Genomic DNA, 19,296 nt, shown 5'->3' on the forward strand with positions numbered 1-19,296 from the left:
TAGCTTATGTATGTTGATTTGTATATATTATTCCTTGTGTCTTTTTATTTAGACTAAGTGAAGAGGAAATTACTCTGCTTTCATAAACTAAAAATATTGTTTTTAACAGCTGCTTGTAAGGTTATTTTCCTCATTTAAAATTGGAACCAAGATCATAGATTAAAATGTTCTTGGTTTTCTTCTTTTTTATTTTCCTTTAATGTCTTTTCTTCCTATGTGGTAGGATAAATCAATATCCTATTTAAGAAGCTGAAATCAGTCAATGTATTGAAAAGATTTAGCCTTCTAGCTTCGCCTCATCAAGCAGATACTTTTGTAGGACATCATTCAGGAAAGGCTGATCTTGCTTGACCTAACGAGGAGAGGTCTGTTGCTGCATTTACCTGTCCTACGACATTGCCCCAGCAAGTGTACAACACCGGATAGCAGGGCATCCGTCAATTAATAATGCTCCGTTTGCCTATAAAGTTCTTTTCCACCTATGCAACCACTCACTCTGCCACAGACAGGCATGCACGGAGTTGTTCTACTTCATAACGTTGATTAGCTCTTTTTCCAAATACATTGGTTCTGGAAAAGGGGGTCGTCATGCTCCCTCAGCCTCAATCCTCCCATCTGATTGTGAGTGCCTCTGCTTATTGCTGTTCCACTTGAAACTCTGGTTTCTCATTCTCCAGAGATTGTGCTTCACCTTTGCCACTCGGGAGCCACTGGAGAGGATGGAGTCATTAGCACCCATAATACCCCCACGTACCTCTTTCAGCCTGGGGAGATGTCCTTCAGGCCTAACATGGTGCACTTATTTGCTTGCCTTAGTTGCCTCATTTGTCTTACCTTTTCAAACCAACAAGAAAGATTCTGGACAGTAAAAAACATTTACTAATTGAAAACTGAGCCGGGGGCTAAATTTGTCACTTCACTGCCAGTGGAAATCTCGCTGAGATCAGTGGTAGCTGGATGCGTGTATCCGGGGACAAAATGTGCCCAATTTTGTCAGCTTCTCCTAAGAAAACAGTTTTTTAAAATGAATGTGTCTATCAATCTGTTTGAGAGGGAGCTGTGTTTGCTGGCCCCCAGAAACTAACAAAATAGGCCTTGATGTAACATTTTATGGCATTTAAGGATAATTAATTTCTCTGAGACTGCTTGATTAAAAAAAAAAAAAAACCCTAAGAAGCTGTCTCCAAAAGATTAAGACAAAATTATAAGCTAGCACTGCAAGTGTGATTTGGCAACAGTTTCAGTAATTATATTGTGTTACTAATTCTTAAGCATACATACCCAAGCAGTGACTTTTATTTGTTGTGTCTTAAAAAAAAAATAATAATAGAGCCAAGTCCTGTAGTCCTTTTATGAATAGTCCGTTATGATTCTGGAGGAGGCCCTCAGCTATCACAGAGACAGATGAACCTTGCTTCTTTACTTTTGCAGATTGATCCTTTCATATTTTTCAGGATTTAAGTATATGATATGCAATAAGCAATGTGGAAAGTGAGCACATGACACCTAGACRATGCACCTTTTCTAAACCAAGATGTAAATTTTTAATAGTGCCCAGACACCCCCACATATGGCTGGAATCTCTCAACACCTACCACCTTACAATTAAGAAGGAAGATCCTGCTTGCTGGATCAATGGAGGAATGTCAGAGATAAAAACTTTTTGCTGAAAACATCCTGCCCCCATTTGTCCAGTTCTGGCAGCCATCAGAGAGGGAGATGGAGACACAACCCTACCAGATCTTAAGAAATGCAGGAGTTTATAGACAGAACAATTATTTGGCTAGTCCTGGACGGCTCCTATTAAACTGTAATCAAGTACATCTTTAAAGACTGTCTTCATTTCTCCTCCACCAAATCAATGTGACTGAATTTTTTTTTCCAGATCTGAAGTAGTTTGTTCTTTCTGCAAGTTGGGTTGATCATATTATTACTCTTAACTAGACTGGTTAAGACTGGACATCTGAGGTCTACTTGTATGAAGAAATCCTGCATCACTTAGTGTTTTCACATGAATCAGAAATCGCAGACATTTGTAATTGATCCTCAATTTGATTATTTTATTAATTGCCAGAGGTAGAAAACATTTGGAGACTAATCTTGTGGCTTTTGACATGCTGGTGTGAATAGCACCATGTTGCCAAGTGTGCCTTCAGACAAAGAACATGTTGGAAAAAAATGTGTAGTTTTGTGCTAAACAGCAAAGCTGCACATTTACTGAACATCACTGACAGGCTTTTGTTCCTTCACTAAGCAAACATTAAGAAAGTAATATATGTTATAATGGTGTCATAATCCAAAGAGACTGCGCTGCATAGATGAAAAATGGTAAATCTGTGACAAATCTCTGCTCTAATAATGTGCTCTTCTGACAYGTACAGATCTTCCATTTCCTTCAGTGGGAATTCTGTAGACATAAAAGATGAGGTTTTATGTCTGTTTTGCAAACTTGGATGCCCAAATCCACCTATTCCATGAAATAGAGCTGCCCCACTACAAAAAATTTTTGGAACCAGAAAAGACCTATGCCTAAAATGTAAAGAGTAAATCCTAACCAAGAGACATTAATCCAAGAATTAAGGCCTTTGAAGTACAGCAATAGGAGATTATAGTAATCCCATGTCAAAAATGGAATTGTATTTCTGTTGAATTTCCTTTTTTTTTAAATCCCCTATTGGTCAACAGAGAGAGAAAACATGAAGAAAAAGCTATGCCTTTTAAACAGGGACCATCACAAGCTGTAAAATGTTCCTACAATGATAGATTTTAAGCACTCCAGAGCTTGAAGAGGTTTGATTTTGGCTGATGTGGACTCCAGGCAGTATTCAGAACTGGGAATTTTTGATTGGTTTGTCATTGCATGGCAACATTCTTAGTGTAACACAATGGCAAGCAGAGATATGTAGTACAAGTACACAACTAACACGATAGCCGTATCCTRTATCTATGAGAATTTATATGTTGCAGGAAAAAGAGTCCCTCCTCTCCTGTTATCTCTCCTCTTCATTTATTTCCCTTTACCCCCTTTTCTCTGTTTCTCCCTCTTCCTCTTTCGTTTCCCCTCTGCTCCCATTTTTGCTGCTTTAATGCACTATATTATCAAAGTTGTGATGAAAACATCTTTGCTGAGCAATCCCTCCTGACAGGTAAGTCAGTCCTCCCCATATTTATTCCTCCCTCTTCCTTCTTCTGTGGCTTCCTTTCTGTTCCTCTACATTTGACCTTGCAGGGAGCAAATAAATGCCAGCTAGATGGACGTTTAGTTGACAACCAATAGCTTTCAGGAGACCTGCATTCCCAGAAGTTTCACATTGTAATCATGTAAGGTCAGATATTGCCTCCACAACTCATAATGAGAAAAATGGTTTGTAAACAGCTATTCACAGGTAATCTTCAAGGGAGCGGAACCTACCCAGCCTTCACTGAGGAGGACAGTGGTGCAGTGGTCACCTCAGTGACCCAGTGACTGCACTGTTACGAATGCATACGTTATAACATTATATAAGCCACCCTTCTTCTGCTTTATTGACAATCCACAACTGAAATTCATGGAACCAGTTTGACATGGATTTTAACTACTGATGAACTTTTATTGATTAGTATTGCTAGATGCCTTGCCTCTTAGCCATTAAATGCTCAGCGCACGCACATATGTTGCTTCTTTTTGTATTGAATTCAACATCCAACCTTTCCTGCATTCCTAGGGAATGTGAGGAAGCAGCAAACACTTGGGGATGGATTGATGTCTCAAGTGCTATGGCACACAGCTCATGCATGTCGATTCACTTTACTCCAGAGCTATGAATATGAATCACTTTACTGTCATTCAGATCAAGGAGTAGGTCTGTGCTGTCAAAGCAGCCCAGAGCCAACAAAAGCAGAGAGCTGAACTAAACAAGTACTGGCCTTAGCAGCAGCAGGAGGAGGAAGTGGAGATGAAAATTAAGGTTAAGGACATTTTAAAAGAGACAGTATCAAGGTCTGTATAATGCGACAGGGCTGGTTTCCCTTGGTATAGTATGTTACCTGAATGCAGTTTCTTTGACAGAGGAGTTTCGTTTGAGTTCACATTATGTCACTTATATCCTGTAAGCGCTTAATCCTGAAAAGTGATAAAGTGTCACAACACTATTATTTTCCTTTTGCTAGTTTTGGCCAGGGAATTCATTCAGATTCAGGCTTAGATTTAGTTTTGATGCTGAAAACAGGCAGGGGCAAAATCAGGACTGGTTTTTGTTTGAAAAMAGATGGGAAGAATTTTCTTTTGCCCGGTCTTGAGAAACAAGCCTGAAGGTGAGAAAGACATGGTCTGTTCCCAGCTGTGCCTCTGACTTAATTTATGCTCCTGCTATTCTCCTCAAAAAGTACAAAGCAGTTTCGCATATGGCATATATGGGTCAAAAAGTGGCTCATCAGGGTACATACAGGAGAGGCCAGATATTACATAATACCATTATTGTGTGCAAAATCCAAACCAGGCTTTTTCACATGCAAGTGCTGTGTATGTAGCCTATTGCCTATCTTATCCAGACTACAGCCAATGCTCTGCTATTGGAATTTGGGTTTATAACTTTTTTCCAGCTTCTGCCTGTGTGTCATTGAGAAACTTTTTATTTGGAATATTCATACTGAGCAAAACTTGCATTTTGAAACTTCTAAATATCAAACTGTCATTGTTCCACAAAGAAAAACAAATTAATCAAATTGCTAATTAAAAAATCCTCCAGGGCAAACTGGAACTTAAAAGAGTGAGTGGCAGATTTTATCAGGATGAGCTGTTCACTGGAGGTCCATGAAGACATTAGATAGAACTGTACTACCAAGGCAGTGGCCACAGTGGGATACTGTGAAGTGCCTTTTCGGAGTAACAACAACACAGATGCAGAAGTATAACAAGGTTACGGCTGTGCTACSCTGAAATCTGCTCTTTTGAATCCAGCAGTTCAGAAGGTTGCATTTGTCATTGGCGAWAAATAATGTGAAATGAACAAAGACATCAACGTTTTTTATACATGCACATGGGCTTGTGTGCTTATATGTGTGTATATGCATATATATAGTGTATGTAGAGAGAAGTGAACATTCTTAAAAGCTATATATGTATATGTGTAGTGTCTTATACATATAAATATATGGTCCATCATTCTAATTCCATGCACAACTGCACTATAACCATTGTGGTTTATAAGATCACACTTCATATATGCATGACTCACTGGCTTCATTCATGTTTCCATATGTATGTAGAAACATAGCAAAGCAGACATTCCTAGAGACATTGCAGGACAACCTCATTGAGATGGACATTCTCACCTCCTCCCGACATGACGGTGCTTACAATGATGGGTATGTGACACTTATGTGGTCTTCCTGTTTACTGTACAGTCATTAAGATCCTTGCATGAAAGCATTTGGTCATATCAATGATGTTTAAGGGCAACACCATTGCTGGCCTCTTCCAAGGCGGCTTTAAAAAAATGAGGTTCTTGAGCTTGGAGCACGGTGTCCTGTGCATATTAATGGCAGACTCATTAATATGATGGTGATCCACAGCATTCCATTTGCTTTTTTCCCCGTTTTTTTGAAAATCATTTCACTAGTTATAAGCACCTACAGCAATTTAGAATCCTGTATAGACTAAGATTAATTTCATTTTGATAAAGACCTTAAGCTATTATTATGTCAGCTGCCTGATATTTCACTGTTAAACTAATATTTTTCAGGTACATTATCTTATAAAAGATACAGAGTGTCTTTTAATACTAGTGGTTTATGTCTTTAAAGCCAATCCTTTGATCTTGATTCAGTCACCTATTCTGACATTTTTACTTAACTTTTGATTGCTTAACTTTTAAGTTATAAATGGCTTCTAAAATGACGCTTAGTGTCAAAAACATTGATCTTGTATTGGCATTTTCTAATTTGATAGTCATCGTCAGCTGAAGATCTAATTGGTATACTTGAACACTGCAGGTACCTCTTTGCTTGGGCCAGATATATCTGTATCTAAATAAATACTTTCTAAAACACAGAACAGGAACTGAATGCTTGTAAAAATGAATGTTTTGATTAGAGCATTAGTGGAAATAATGAATCTTTCTCTAATGCTCAACAGTCATGCTTAGAGTGCCAATAAGACCATGGCTGTAATAGTATAAACACTTATTTCAGAGAATTCCGTGTCACTTTATGTTGCACGAATTAGTGGCTTTTCTGCATGGTGATGTTTCTGCATGTGACATTTGCCCCTATTATTGTACAAGTGCCTGTAACAGGGAAATAGAGTCAAGTCTTCATCTGGTATAATCCACTGGCTTGACTGGCTCCCACTGATCCATGCTGATTTATGCTGGCTGAGAATCTGGCCCCTAAAGCCATGGCAGAAGTTACTAGCTGTACTGGGGCTGTTTTTCAGTCCTCACAAGCGCAAGTACTTTTGTTGGACATCGGCATGGTGATAGGAGAGTCAGATCCATTTCCCAAGTTTCATTCCTGGAATTTGAATGCTTTGTATTTCATGAGAAGTGTCCCACCAAAATTAAGTTTTTCATTTAAGGATTCCCATGGAAAGAACTCCCATTGGCACATTTCTGTTTAAGGAACTCATGGACTTCAGTGGGCTTTTTTTTCACTGGCTTTCATGAGTCTCAGACAAGGTCCTCATAGGCTGGCTYTCAGGCTGCATTTTTAGTAGTGGGCAAAATATGGTGCCTCCCAGTGTGTCACTGGAYGGGATACACTGCCATTGACAGTAATTCACACTTTTCAAAGGCAGGCCTCTAACTGAAGTGCTCTGAACTGCCGTCCAGAGGCAGGTGTCTYTCTCCGTTGGCTATATGCAACACTTGAAGTCTAAGCTTTGATGGCCTTAACCATACCATTGTCCTTAAATTCTAATAATATTTAAATTTGCCAGGAGGAGACAGTGTGAATATTCCCCTCCATGACACTTTGGGTGCTATGGAATGGCTTCAGCTCTCCTTCCCCATCTCCATTCAGGAATTCAATATAAAAAACGCTCTCATGCAGTGATCGATATAGCGAATTGGTAAATGCCCTCCCTTCTTTAGTCCAACCCATGCTCCCCCCAAAGTCTGAGTGAGGCATTTCTGTGGGAGCGTGAGCAGGCCCTCGATACTGCCCGTGCCACCAGTCTGTCGTAGCTGTGCTTGGGATATTCATTTCACTGTAAAGTCAGCTTTTCCACAGAGGTGACTGCTGCCATCGAAGAGTTCTCTGTGGCATTGCTGGCACTGTGATTTTTTTTTTCCCCCCTTTACTCTGTGTGACTTGCCTGTGATTTTTATTCTTCTCTTTTTGTGCATGCCATCCATGTATTTAGCCAGCATTGTGTGGAGCTGCTTTCCTCGTCCCGGCAGCCGTCGCCATCCTCTCACCTCTAGTTCTCCTGCTGCTTCGAGTTTTGTGAGGAGTCACCTGCTGTCGGTCTTTCTTCCCTCAGGCACTTCCTGTTCAAACCTGGAGGCACTTCTCCCCTTTTTTGTACCACGTCGCCGGGATACCCCTTGACGTCCAGCACTGTGTACTCGCCTCCCCCTAGGCCCCTTCCCAGAAGTACGTTCTCTAGGCCTGCCTTTAACCTGAAGAAACCCTATAAGTACTGTAACTGGAAATGTGCTGCCCTGAGCGCCATTGTCATCTCCGTCACGCTGGTGATCCTGCTGGCGTATTTTATAGGTAAGCGTGTTTCTCTTTTCTGCTTTTATTTCCTTCGTCTGCAGACCCCACCCATAATGCTAATGTTTGGGAACCGGAGGGCCAAGCTGGCGATACTCATAGTAACTAGGAAATAAGGCTTATGTTGACTTAACTGAGGTTATAGTGTCATGGTAGGCAGCAAAATTTGGCCTAGTACTTGTGATGGAAACAGAAGAGCTTAGTAAGACGTGTCATGGTGCGCTCCGATTAAACAACACAGACTGTTTGCTTTCTGAAGAGGAAAGTGTAACTGGAATGAGACAAGCCCACCATGTTTTCTCAAAGCAGCCCATTAAAACACCCAGTGAAGCACATGTCCTAAACACAGTCTCATCTGGGTCAGAGGGAATTCTGTCCCRTGGACTTCAGTGGGAGCAGGGTCAGAACCAGAATCCTGATGCGTAGAAATGTGTTTTTCTTCCATCTCTTGGTGGCACATCCTAACCATTTAAGCATTCGTTTTGAAGTTCACAGACTAACCTGAAGGAATAGGGGAGGACGACTGGGTTTAGATTGTGGCCCAGCAGGGTCTTCTTAGAGTAAGAGGGATTCTGGAAAATTTGCTACTAGGGTAGAGCAGCAGTGGGATTTTTGCTTGAACTGAGTATGATTTGAATTTCATTGGTTTCTAAGGGTTGCCAGTATTCATTGCAAAAGTAATTGAACTGTTAAAGATGAAAATTGTATTTTGCACACCGTGAAGTGGGGGTGTTGCCCTTACTTTTTCTTCAGCAACATTTGATATTTGCGTTATAAATGTCTTATAAAGGTCCATTCCTAAAATCCTATTTTAAACTGTCAGTGGTGCAAACTCYAATTGTCATACGCTTACAGATATGACCACAGGTAAAAGTGCCTACTTCACACGGCACAAGTGAGTCTTTGATTTTATGGTGACTTCCTGTACACTRATGATCTATAAAAGGTTGCGGTTAGAATTACAAATCCTAGCCTGGATCGAAAGATTTTTGCTTTCATTTCACATGAGTATAATTAGCACCACCACAAAGGCTTGCTTTTACGGTGTTCCTTTTATGTGCCTTTCTTTAATGACTGATACTTTTCCACTTCTGGCTTGCATCATACTTTGGTCACTTCCATGCCTCCTGTAAGAGGAGCAAGAATGATTAATTAACCAGCATTAAATCAGCAGCAGTTTGATGGAATATGCAGTCAGTTTTCATCATTTGCTATGTACGTTTGGACTCGCCTTTCTCATTTGTCTGGTATTCTCTTTATGCCCTGAACATGGTTCCTTTGGACATTATCTCTGTGTGTCAGAGGAGTCTCTTTATAACTCAGGATAGTGGTGCCTGTTAATTCTGACAGAGGAGGTATATGCCATTTGATAGATTAAGAAGACTTTGGTTTGCTGCTCAGTATTCTCCTGCTCAAAAACCTTTTCAGAGTCCTGAAAAGATCAGGCTCCTTTTCAAAATCACCGTTAATGTGGTTAAAAGGTAGGTCCATTAAATGCTCTCCCATCCCCCCCCGCCTTTTTTTTTTCATTCAGATTAATTCTGTGGCATCTGCCAGGCTCCACGGATAGCTGGCAAGATGCCAGAAGTGTTGATCAGGTTGAACTGCTGTAATTATGGGTCATAATTACTAATTTCTAAAGGAACTATCAATTATTAAAAATCAAATTCGATGGTTCAGCTCAGCATAAACATATTTAACAAAGATTGTCTCTACCAGACCCAGTGTTCTAATCAACAAGCAAAAAGGCAGATATTTAATTAGATTTTGATGAAAAATTGTGTTTAATTTCAAGTATRATCAATTATTAATTACTGTAATGAGTGACTCTGGCGGGGTTTACTAATTAACTCATTTAAAAATTATGAATAACCTTTTCATTTGTAATTATTTTCTACATCCTGTCAAGTTGCAGATGAGAATTGTATCACCTAACCCAAAAGAAAAAAATGAATCAGAGAGTCAAAATGTTTGTCCTTTTACCAAGTTATGCTGAGACATTCTGTATATCAGATTAGGTGGAATAATAAAAACTATTAAGTTCTTAACAGGAACTTGTTCATTCTTTTAAATAACCTGGTTTGTTTGCAAAGCAAGTGGTTATTTATCCTCCAGWTTTTGATTTTTCTATATATGCTCATCTGCAGTATTTTTTACAGATACCTCTCCTCAGTTGAATAACACCTTGCTCCTTTTGATGCCATTGGGAGTGTCTGAGTAGTAAGGTACAACAGATCATGAGTAAGAAGGTCTGGCCTATGTTACACCTTGTGAATGCTGGGTACTTGGCTACTTGCCACCTGCTCATTAGTTGAAATAACCRTAGAAATTATCTTTTTAATGACCATTGACATCCTCCAAAGCAAACTGAGGCCACTGGAAACACTCCCATTTAAGTGAAGGAACTTTGGATCAGATCCCATGGTGGTGGTTTGGCATTTATCCCTTTTTTTTGTATACTTATCAGTTAATACAAGTACTTCAAACTAATTTCCATGGCTTTAGAAAGCTCTTCACAGCATCAGACACACCACAGTCCTCCATTTAAATATTTAAAACTACCCTTAACAGGGTTAGGTTTTAGGTTAGCAGGGTTAGGTTTCTCTAACCCTACAATGGTGGCAAACTGGAGACATCAGGAAATCCACGAGGAACTCTGCTATTGTCACCTTTTTTGTGTGTGACAAATGTTCAGACACAACTGTGATGGGCAGCCATCTGAGGCAGGCGGAGCAGCATGGAAGCAAAGAGGYATTTGGTCATTTCTAAAGTTCTTTGCTGAAGCCAGTTCATTTTTGAAATTCATCTGAAGCACTTGCTAAATCATTTGTTCAAGGCTAAAAGTCAAAGAGCATCTCTGTGTTTTCCCATTATTTTATGAAAGATTTTATGGTATTTAATAGTCTGAGCTTCATTTATCTTGCTGGGCTTTTTCAAAGGAGAGGAGAGGAGACATCAAGAGAAGTCCATGGAAGCTGAGCAGCTGGTGTCATGTGTCGACACTGTGATCAAGCTGAACGTTTTACAGGGCTGTGTCACTGGTCTTGAGAGATAATGACAGACAAAATATAACAGAGTGTRTTAAGCACCAGAAGCTGGGTTTCATTTGAATTAACCAGCTTTTGACAGACTTGTTGCCACTTTTTCAAATATTCGGGGACATACGCTAAGGCAGTGGCAACAATGAACATCAAAGTTTTACACACATGTAGCTTAGGCAAATCTTGTGAGCTCCAAAGAAGCTTCTCTCRTAGGGTGAGAACGCCAAAGAGGAAAGTAGAGGCAGATCAGGGTTGTTACATTAAAACTGCAAGAACAGCACCCTTGGAACCAATAAAATGAAAGGCCTCTTTACTGCCCTGCTAATTTGCTGTTCCAGGAGATCATGAAGAGACATCACTTCAAATTAAATTGCCTGTTTTAGAGTCCTCCATTCTATTGTTAGACAAGGAAATTTTTCATGGATTTTGCTGGAGTGGGGGGGGTTGTGCCTGCCCTGGAGCTGTGCCTTGCAGGGCCAATCTATGGTGAGATTCTTACGGCAGAGGTAATGCCACCACATTCATCGCTATCCAAATACTTTGCCAGTAGAGCATCTATACCTGATAAATGTGAGGCCCGCTTGCGCAGCACTGCAGAGAAACTCTGACAGTGCTGCAGTTCCGGGGAGGAAGATTTCTGAGCTTAGAAATAGAAAAGACCTGTTAGATTGCCCAGATCTCCATGCCCAGCAGCTGTTTGGCTAAGTCCTCGGAACAGTTTCTAAATGAATTAGTGATGGAAAATAGTTGCTTTCTTCTGAAAGAGAAGGTATTACCCACTGCCTGATGTAGATATCAGATTAGATGGAAGTACAATTGGAYGTTATTACTCACTTGCAATTTTCCTATGCTTAAGCATGCTCTGCGGTTGCAATGCATGAACAGCAAGAGAGAAGTGCATTTGATTTGAAATAAAGCTCGGGCTAGAAAACATATTACAAAGCCAAAACAATCCTTCGTTTGATTGGAGTCAGAGCTCTGTCTTTCTCAGCTCTCCATTTGTTTGAACTCCTTACAGTCACAGCTTCACTTAAAGGATAGTGTTGCCTGCTACAGGCAAAATGCTTTGACAGTAAAGCTTTGCTAGGACTATGATGTGTTTATAAAGCGTCTTTCTTTTTATTGTCTAAAGATCACCCTGAAAGCTAACTTCAGCTCAGCTTCTCCATGATTCTTTGATGCTATGGAGTAAATGAAATTTAAAGCAGCTCTCCAAAGCTCTTATCTATCTAACTAGTTAGCTATGGATGTATAACATACCAATTACCATGGTATTTACATGCCACTTGAGATCAATAGTAAAAGTTGCTAATGCTTCATTCTTTGACTTTGTCTATATTTATTAATCATACACTTATACCTTGATATTAAGGTTTTTATTCAACTTAAAATGTAAAGCAATTTTTTACCCTGCAAACAAATGTCTTTCATTTTCCGCTTTAATATTTCTTTTCTGATCCAAGATTTTGCTACTGTTATCATTTGTTGTTTTGATTTACAGAGCTTTTTCAATTTTTTTTTTATTTCCATCTTATCTTAGATAAAATGCAGAAACAGTAGCTAAACAATCTGTTCTAGCAAAGCCTTCACATTATGAAGTCAATCTGTCACCTAAAGAAGTGCTTCCAGGTCTCTTCTTGGTTCTTTCACGTACTTACTAAATTACCGCACAGTTCAGTTAACAACTTTGTGTCTCAGTTTCATCTTCACTTTGCACTTAATGTGCAAAACAGTGAGATGCAGCTTGAAAGGTACTATAGTATTATCAGTAATATTTTCTATGTCCAAATAGATGTTTGTGGAATTTAACATTTCAGGATTCTGGTCTTATGTTTTATGGTAAATAAAATAGTGGCTTCAATATGCGGCTTTTTTCTGTCAAAGCTGTCTCCAACTGTGCTAAAGACGTACAAACATAGTGTCACTCCCTCACTCATAGACTTACAGTTTAAAAGACATCTAGCTCTTTCTCTCCAGTTTTTCATTTTGAAGTGGATTACCATACCATCTGATCATCTCCCATTGATACAGTTTAAAAAAAAAACATTTTAACTCGTAATTTGCAATGTTGTTTGAAAGATATGGGCCTTATTCTTCTCTTTCACATGCTCCTCTTAAACTAGAGCAATTTCATTTACATTAGAACTGGTTCAAATGCAGTCAGAGTCAGTGGCATTGGTTCTGGTGTCTGCAACAGAAGCTGGAAAAGGCCTGGAAAAGTCTGCACATATTTGTATACATTCCTGATTCTGGAGACTGACCTGACTAAAGACAGAAAATACATCAAGACAGATGCTGACCCTTCAATCCAGTTTTAAATGATCTTATTGTTCTTTTGTTGTTGTTGAGCGCTAAATCTTGCCCGTGTAAATTGTCTGTGGAAAGATAAGGCATGAAAAGAGTTTCAACCACATGAAGAGGTGCCGTCAAAATTGGGGCTTTCAGCTGATCCTTCAAAAAGTGCATGGTTTCAGACGAGCCGCATGAATCCTTTGCAGAGTTTGTTGCATAGCAAAGACGGTGGGAAGTCTGCAGGGCTTTGTGTTAGCCTGAATCGCACCGCTCTTGTTAAGGAGCAAGTGAGGGCAGCTGTGGCGTGTAAAGTTTGCAAGAGGCTGGTTGAGCTCAGGAAAGCTGCCTGCGGGGATCTGGCAAAAGAAACTTTCCCTGGTCAGGTCTACAATGAATTAATGAATCACTCAAATGTTTCAGCCCCAGCCACTTTGATATTCCCCTTATTCCTCTCCACATGCACACACACGGAGTGCTGTATAAAAGGCAGGTAGATCCCCAAAGTACAGCTTGGCATAGCTGCAAGAAGGAATGTCGTAGCACTGTACCTGTACGCAAAGCATCAGGGTTGGGAAAGAAGCCAAATTAAAACTAAAAAGGGCTATTAATGATCAGTCTTATATTTTCCCCATGTTCTGAAGTCTTTCGTTGCAGCTTTAGGCACGTGGTGGTATTAATTGTAGCTTAGATTTTATTTGCCATGGTCTGCAAAGTCAGGAAGAGCTTTTTGTATTATTAGAGGACTGTAAGCATCTCTCTTTGGTTTGGATTTTGCATTATAGCTGTGGATAGCAGCCACTGTTAGCTTTATAGTTCAGAGAAAAGGAGGTAGAAGTGATATAACTGCAGCTGTAAAATGAAGGTGTTAAAGATACAAGATCCCACTTTAAAGCTAATCTTGTGAAGATCAATTCATTCGGAAGAGTGTTAAAAAACTCACCGTAGAAACCCCATTAAAGATCATTCGCTGTTTCAACCTGAATAAGATCTGTAGCCTGACATTAAAAATGTTGGGATAGGGGAAATATATGAGGATATATAAGCTATTGAAAGAAAGACACTGCCACAAAATATTGCTGGAAAAGGAGAGTAGAAAATAATATAAGAGCACCAATTTTGCTAGAGCTGTCCAGCGTGCCAAGAGGGAGAGGTATAAAAGTGAGAAGTGTTAAAATTTAGGTATTCTGTGTGATGGCAGCACATCCTGAAGCTCAGTGGCAAAATTTCTGCTTTGCAAAGCAGTTAACACTTCTTCAAAATCTGCACTGAACAGAGCCTGTTCAAGTGCTACACATTTTAGGAACTGATTCAGTGTTTTTGGAAGTGGGAAGAAGTAAGAACACTTCCAATAATTTTTTTTTTTTTAATTTTCAAAGTTAAAAGCCATAAAAAACGTTAAATCACCTAGTCTGACCTCTTGGGACATTGCAGGCCAGTAAACTCCAGCTAGCTCCCCCACTATTTTACAGATGTAAATCACATACCTACGCCAGCTCACTGTTCGCCAGCTTAGATATCTAAAGCATCTCAGCAGCACTTTTTGGCTATAAAAATGACATTGGGATTTTGTAATACAGAGTCTTCTGGTACTTACTCCTTACGTCATCTTCAGTCCCTGCTTTCCAGAGGCCAACGTCCCATTTGGTAGGCACGACTTGCTCTCCATCTTCTGAAGAGTCTAGGCTGCCCTTTGACAACAGTAGAGCACATTTTGTTTGAATCATTCTAATTTAGTAGCTGTCCAGCTCTTCTGTTCTGCCCTGTCCTTACTATAATACTGTCACTTGATTAGTCTTTGAGTCATCTGCATGTTTAGTCATCCGTGATTTTATATTTACTTTTATAACATTGATGTGAATGTTAAATAATTTCAGGCCTACTATCAGTTGTGGAATTCCACCAGAAATGTTATCATTTGATGGTTATCCCCTGGTGATGGCAAGTTTAAGGTCTGTCAGTTAGTTCTTAAGCACATGTTTACATTGTTCTTGCCACTGGAAAGTGCTTGTTTCTTTAATTCAAAAGTCACACAAAATTGTATCAAATGCCTTACTAAACTATAACCTTGTCAAAAAGTGAGGAACTGTTTGTTTCTTAAGATCTATGTTTCAGAAAAGTAATATGATTGGCCTGAGTTACCATATATTTACTTCCTTTATTCTTTGTCAGCTGAATTCTATGTTATATTTTCCATTATTTTGTCTGTAATAAATGTCAGGCTATCCAATCTAAGGGACTTGCATTCTCTTCTGTTCCCTTCTTAAATATTTGTAGAGCATTAACCCTGTTCTAATCTCTTGGTAGCTGGTTTAGTATTAATGAGTAAGTCAGATTCCTCTTTTGCTATCTTGTCTCATTTACTGGGTACGAGTTAAATGAGCCTGCAGATTTAAAAATATTTGTCCTTGAATATATGTAGTTTAATATAATTCTTGGTTATTAATGGCCTGGAAAAAAGCTTATTTCCTGTGAAATGACTGCATTATCCTAGTTACTTTCAAAAGACAGAACAAAAATATTTACTGAACACTTTAGCCTTTGCTATAACATTATTAACAATTTCCCCATCTCCATCAAGTAAATAGCTTATACTGTTACTCAGTTTACTTGGTTTCAATATATTTTTAAAATGTTCTATTGTTCTTTGTTTTTTCAAGCCATGGATATTTTTTCATGTCTTAGCTTCCTTTATCAACTTTCTGCACGGTCTTAGATTTATATAGATTACTCTCTCTTTCCCTATTGTTCTGCTTGTTGTATATGACTTTTTTTATTTCTGCTTATTGTTTTATTTTGACACTGAATGAAGAGGCCCTTTTGTCAAAGCCTGATCCTCTTTCATTACTGTGGGACCATAGGAAGAATGACTTCCATTTAGAAGTAGACCAATATGATTGAATCTCGAACTGGTCAAAAAGCAGACTGAGGTTGCATATCCAGAAGGGTCCCTCTGATCTTGGAGTTTGTATCGGAGCRTTATGAAAACACACATCAGTCATATAACACCAGAGTTAGCCTTTTAGATAGATGCCTGATCCCTTCTTAGCTTTCAGAATGCTTAATAGATGGACGGATGAGTTTAATTTCCGTCTTTATTAAATGGAAAGATATGGGCTCTCAGATTTTATAAGCTTTTAGCGGTTGCTTTTAGTGAATTTTTGTAGTTGTTATAAGTCCCCAGAAAAGAAAATAACGGCATGCTGACACTGAAAGTGCTGGCCTTGCCTTTATGACAGTGGCACAGATGTGCTGCTATAATCTTCATTTCACGGCTTAGATTGACCTTTGCGCACAGACGCTGAAAAGGAATCAATTTTACAGRTCTTAATATCTACGGAAAGGAGTTCTCCTCAAGTCCATGATTCTATTTCATCCTAATTAGTGTGAAATAACATAATTTAATTGCAGTTAAATGCATAGAGAAAGAAAGAAACATTTACCTTAATGTGCTTTCTTTCATTGTTTTTAAATACATTTGTGTGGGTAACTACTTRTAAGAATAAGCTCAGTTAAGGATGTCAGTGACAGTGAAAAAAATTCCTCGGTTATACTTTGGTGTTTCTTTCCCTCACATCCTTTTCTAGCATGAATTTGAAGGTGCCTTTAAAGTTTTATGTGCAACCAGGGCATATGTTTCTATGGGATGCAGGCAGCAACACATTCCCTAGGATTTTTTTCCTCTGTAGTTAAAGCTGGGATATGTGGTCGATTCACATCCTTACAGTGTTAAGCGAAGTGGTGTTGTTAAGTATACTATCTAGGTAACATACCAGAGGACTTGCAAAATAAAGAACACAAGTCCAGTCTGTTCTTTCCCTTTGGACAAGATTCGAACACCACTGCTTATGCTGAAGCGTAAAAGCTCCAAAGGGACCATTAATGCAGCTCACCATGCGTAAGACATCTGAATCTAGTCCTCAATACACAGGTAGTTAGAGATTGGGGAACCTGAGTGTTTAAATGAAAAATTAATAAGCTCTCCCACCATCACCAGCTTTTCCTACCTTCTTCTTTATTTGATTTTACCATACCTTAAATTCCAAGCATGTCCTTTTTGCAGTCAGAAGCATGCTTTCATGCAGCCTTTGCCTGGAAAGATGGTGAGAAGAGCAGATGTTAACTGTTTTCAAATATGGTAGCACGTAGCACAGCAGTGGCGTTGCACCTTGCTTGCCTTACAACTGTAGCATCACTTAATTGTCTAGAGCAAAGACATTCTTTAAAAAAGCAAAGCAGAACTAGGCAGTTAGCAGAGATGATGGCTATGCTCGCACTAAGGGTTTTTTGGGGTTTTTTTTAGCACTAATTCAGCTATCAGTGGAGCATAATCTCTTTTAGTGATGGCAGAAATGATGATGAAATCAAGCTTCCTGGGGCTCTTGGTGAAAAAACAAAACAAAACAAACAAACAAACAAAACTAAGCATAATGATATTCCAAAGAGTATCAATCCCGGTGATCAGTAACAGTTTGTTTATATTAGTGTGCTTTCTCCAGCCAAGCTGGGACACTGGCTACTCCAGATTGTCAAACAAATGTACCTGGGATCCTTCTGTGCACTGAGCCCACTGGCCCAGGCTGGTTCCATCTCTATACTATTAAACTCTTATTGCAGATACTCACACCCAAACTATCTACTGAGAATGATCTCTGGCCCTTGCTAGCTGAACTGTGCATGGGAATTCGGAAAGTGCTAGTTGACTAGAGCCAAAATCATGGCAGGGGCTGTTCTAGCAATTTAATGGTATAGACTATTGAGTCCTGCTGCCTGGGAACTTTCCTTGGCACTGTTTAATTCACTAGTATGAACGTAGTCTCTGGGGAAGATGAGACAAGGCAATGCACTATATCCCTGAACAAACACTTTGATACATTTATATTTAACGATGAGACAAAATTAGCATGGCCTAAGTGATCTCAAGTGAGCATATCCCAAACAGGCTTGTGACAGGTAGCTTCTGGATCTTTACTGCCAGTGTAGTCATGCACTGGTGTGAAGCTTTGCCACTGGATCTACTGGTATTTTGTATTCACTTTGCAGAGGCGCAGAGCTAACGGAGGGAAATCATACGACACGTGCGCTCAATCATATCCCTGAAGATCCACCCAGATTTGGCTCCTGTAAAACTAGAAAATCTTAGTTCCCACATGCTCAGAAGGGACCTATTTAGAGGACGATAGCAAAATTGTCTGCACTGAGTGTATTCCTTCCCTTTCCAACCTCCTCCTTCTGCCACCAGCCAGGCTGCGCATATGGCATCCCTAGAAAGCAATTGAGCATGCTGCATTCTGGAGTTGCCAGGGTTGAGTGGCAATTTCTGCTCAATTGTTCTGCTCAGCATTGGGCCAGTGGAAAAAAATAGCCTGTGATGAGGGAATTAAAGGCTATTACAGAGTACATATGCATACAGGGGCTGATCTAAAATCACACAAGCAATCTTAATTCTGTTCTTTGCTCACTTTTGAGTGCTTTACTTGGTGAACTTCAAATTTCTTTAGCAAATGCTTTTTTTCTTTTTCGGTGTAGTTAAATATAAAGATGGCTGTGGGCCTTTTAGGAGAACACCATGGGTTGCACTTGCCAGCACTTGCCTTAATCTATGTGCTGGATTTAGTTCTAAGTCCAAAGGAACAAATCATCAGGTTGTGTTAAGTTTCGCTATTGAGAGAGCTTTTCACACTGATCTGAACCATTCACTTAGATTTATAGTTCCTGAAAGTACTGTGCTGAATTTTGCCCAGGGTCTCTGGACAGAAGAAAAATTCTAGTGTCATTAATTGTGCTGTGTCACCCACTTTATCAGCTTTTGCAGACTGTACATTCGTATCCATTTGCTGAAGTTTTGTACAGAGAAAAGAGGAATTTTTCCCTCTCCAGATAAACTGTTGGATCAACTTGTTTGCTTTTCAAGTTTGTTTAAGGAAAAAATAGAAAATAAATGAAAAGATTCTTAACCTGTACTAAACATACCCATATATTTGCCATTTCTAAGCAGTTAAAGCAATGATGTACTCCTCAATGCATGTGCAGGTTAAATTTTTTTCAGAACTTTTCAAAAAGTCACCAAGCAGGTAGATAGGATTCTGTTTGGGGATTCAGTTGTGAAGAGCATTCTGGCCCTGATCTACTGAAAGTCTAAATTCATGCTTCACACCTTCATCATCCTCTTGAAATCACTAGATTTACTCAAGCTAAGTAAAGCTTAAGTTAAACCTATGCTTTGGACATCAAGGAACAGGAAGATTGTAATTTTGTTCTTTTTTTT

General features: G+C 39.3%; 1 protein-coding gene across 1 annotated transcript in view; it reads left to right on the plus strand.

The window, feature by feature from the left end:
• TENM4 (teneurin transmembrane protein 4) overlaps window positions 1-19,296 on the plus strand; it is a 348,330-nt gene that overhangs the window by 131,274 nt on the left and 197,760 nt on the right. Inside the window, exons 4-5 of the mRNA XM_026063905.1 lie at window positions 5,248-5,346; window positions 7,463-7,698. Coding sequence (XP_025919690.1) covers window positions 5,248-5,346; window positions 7,463-7,698 — 335 coding nt within the window. The remainder of the gene's footprint in view (window positions 1-5,247; window positions 5,347-7,462; window positions 7,699-19,296) is intronic.

Source organism: Apteryx rowi, unplaced genomic scaffold (genome assembly GCF_003343035.1).
Source record: "Apteryx rowi isolate R43461 unplaced genomic scaffold, aptRow1 scaffold_101, whole genome shotgun sequence".
NCBI lineage: Eukaryota > Metazoa > Chordata > Aves > Apterygiformes > Apterygidae > Apteryx > Apteryx rowi.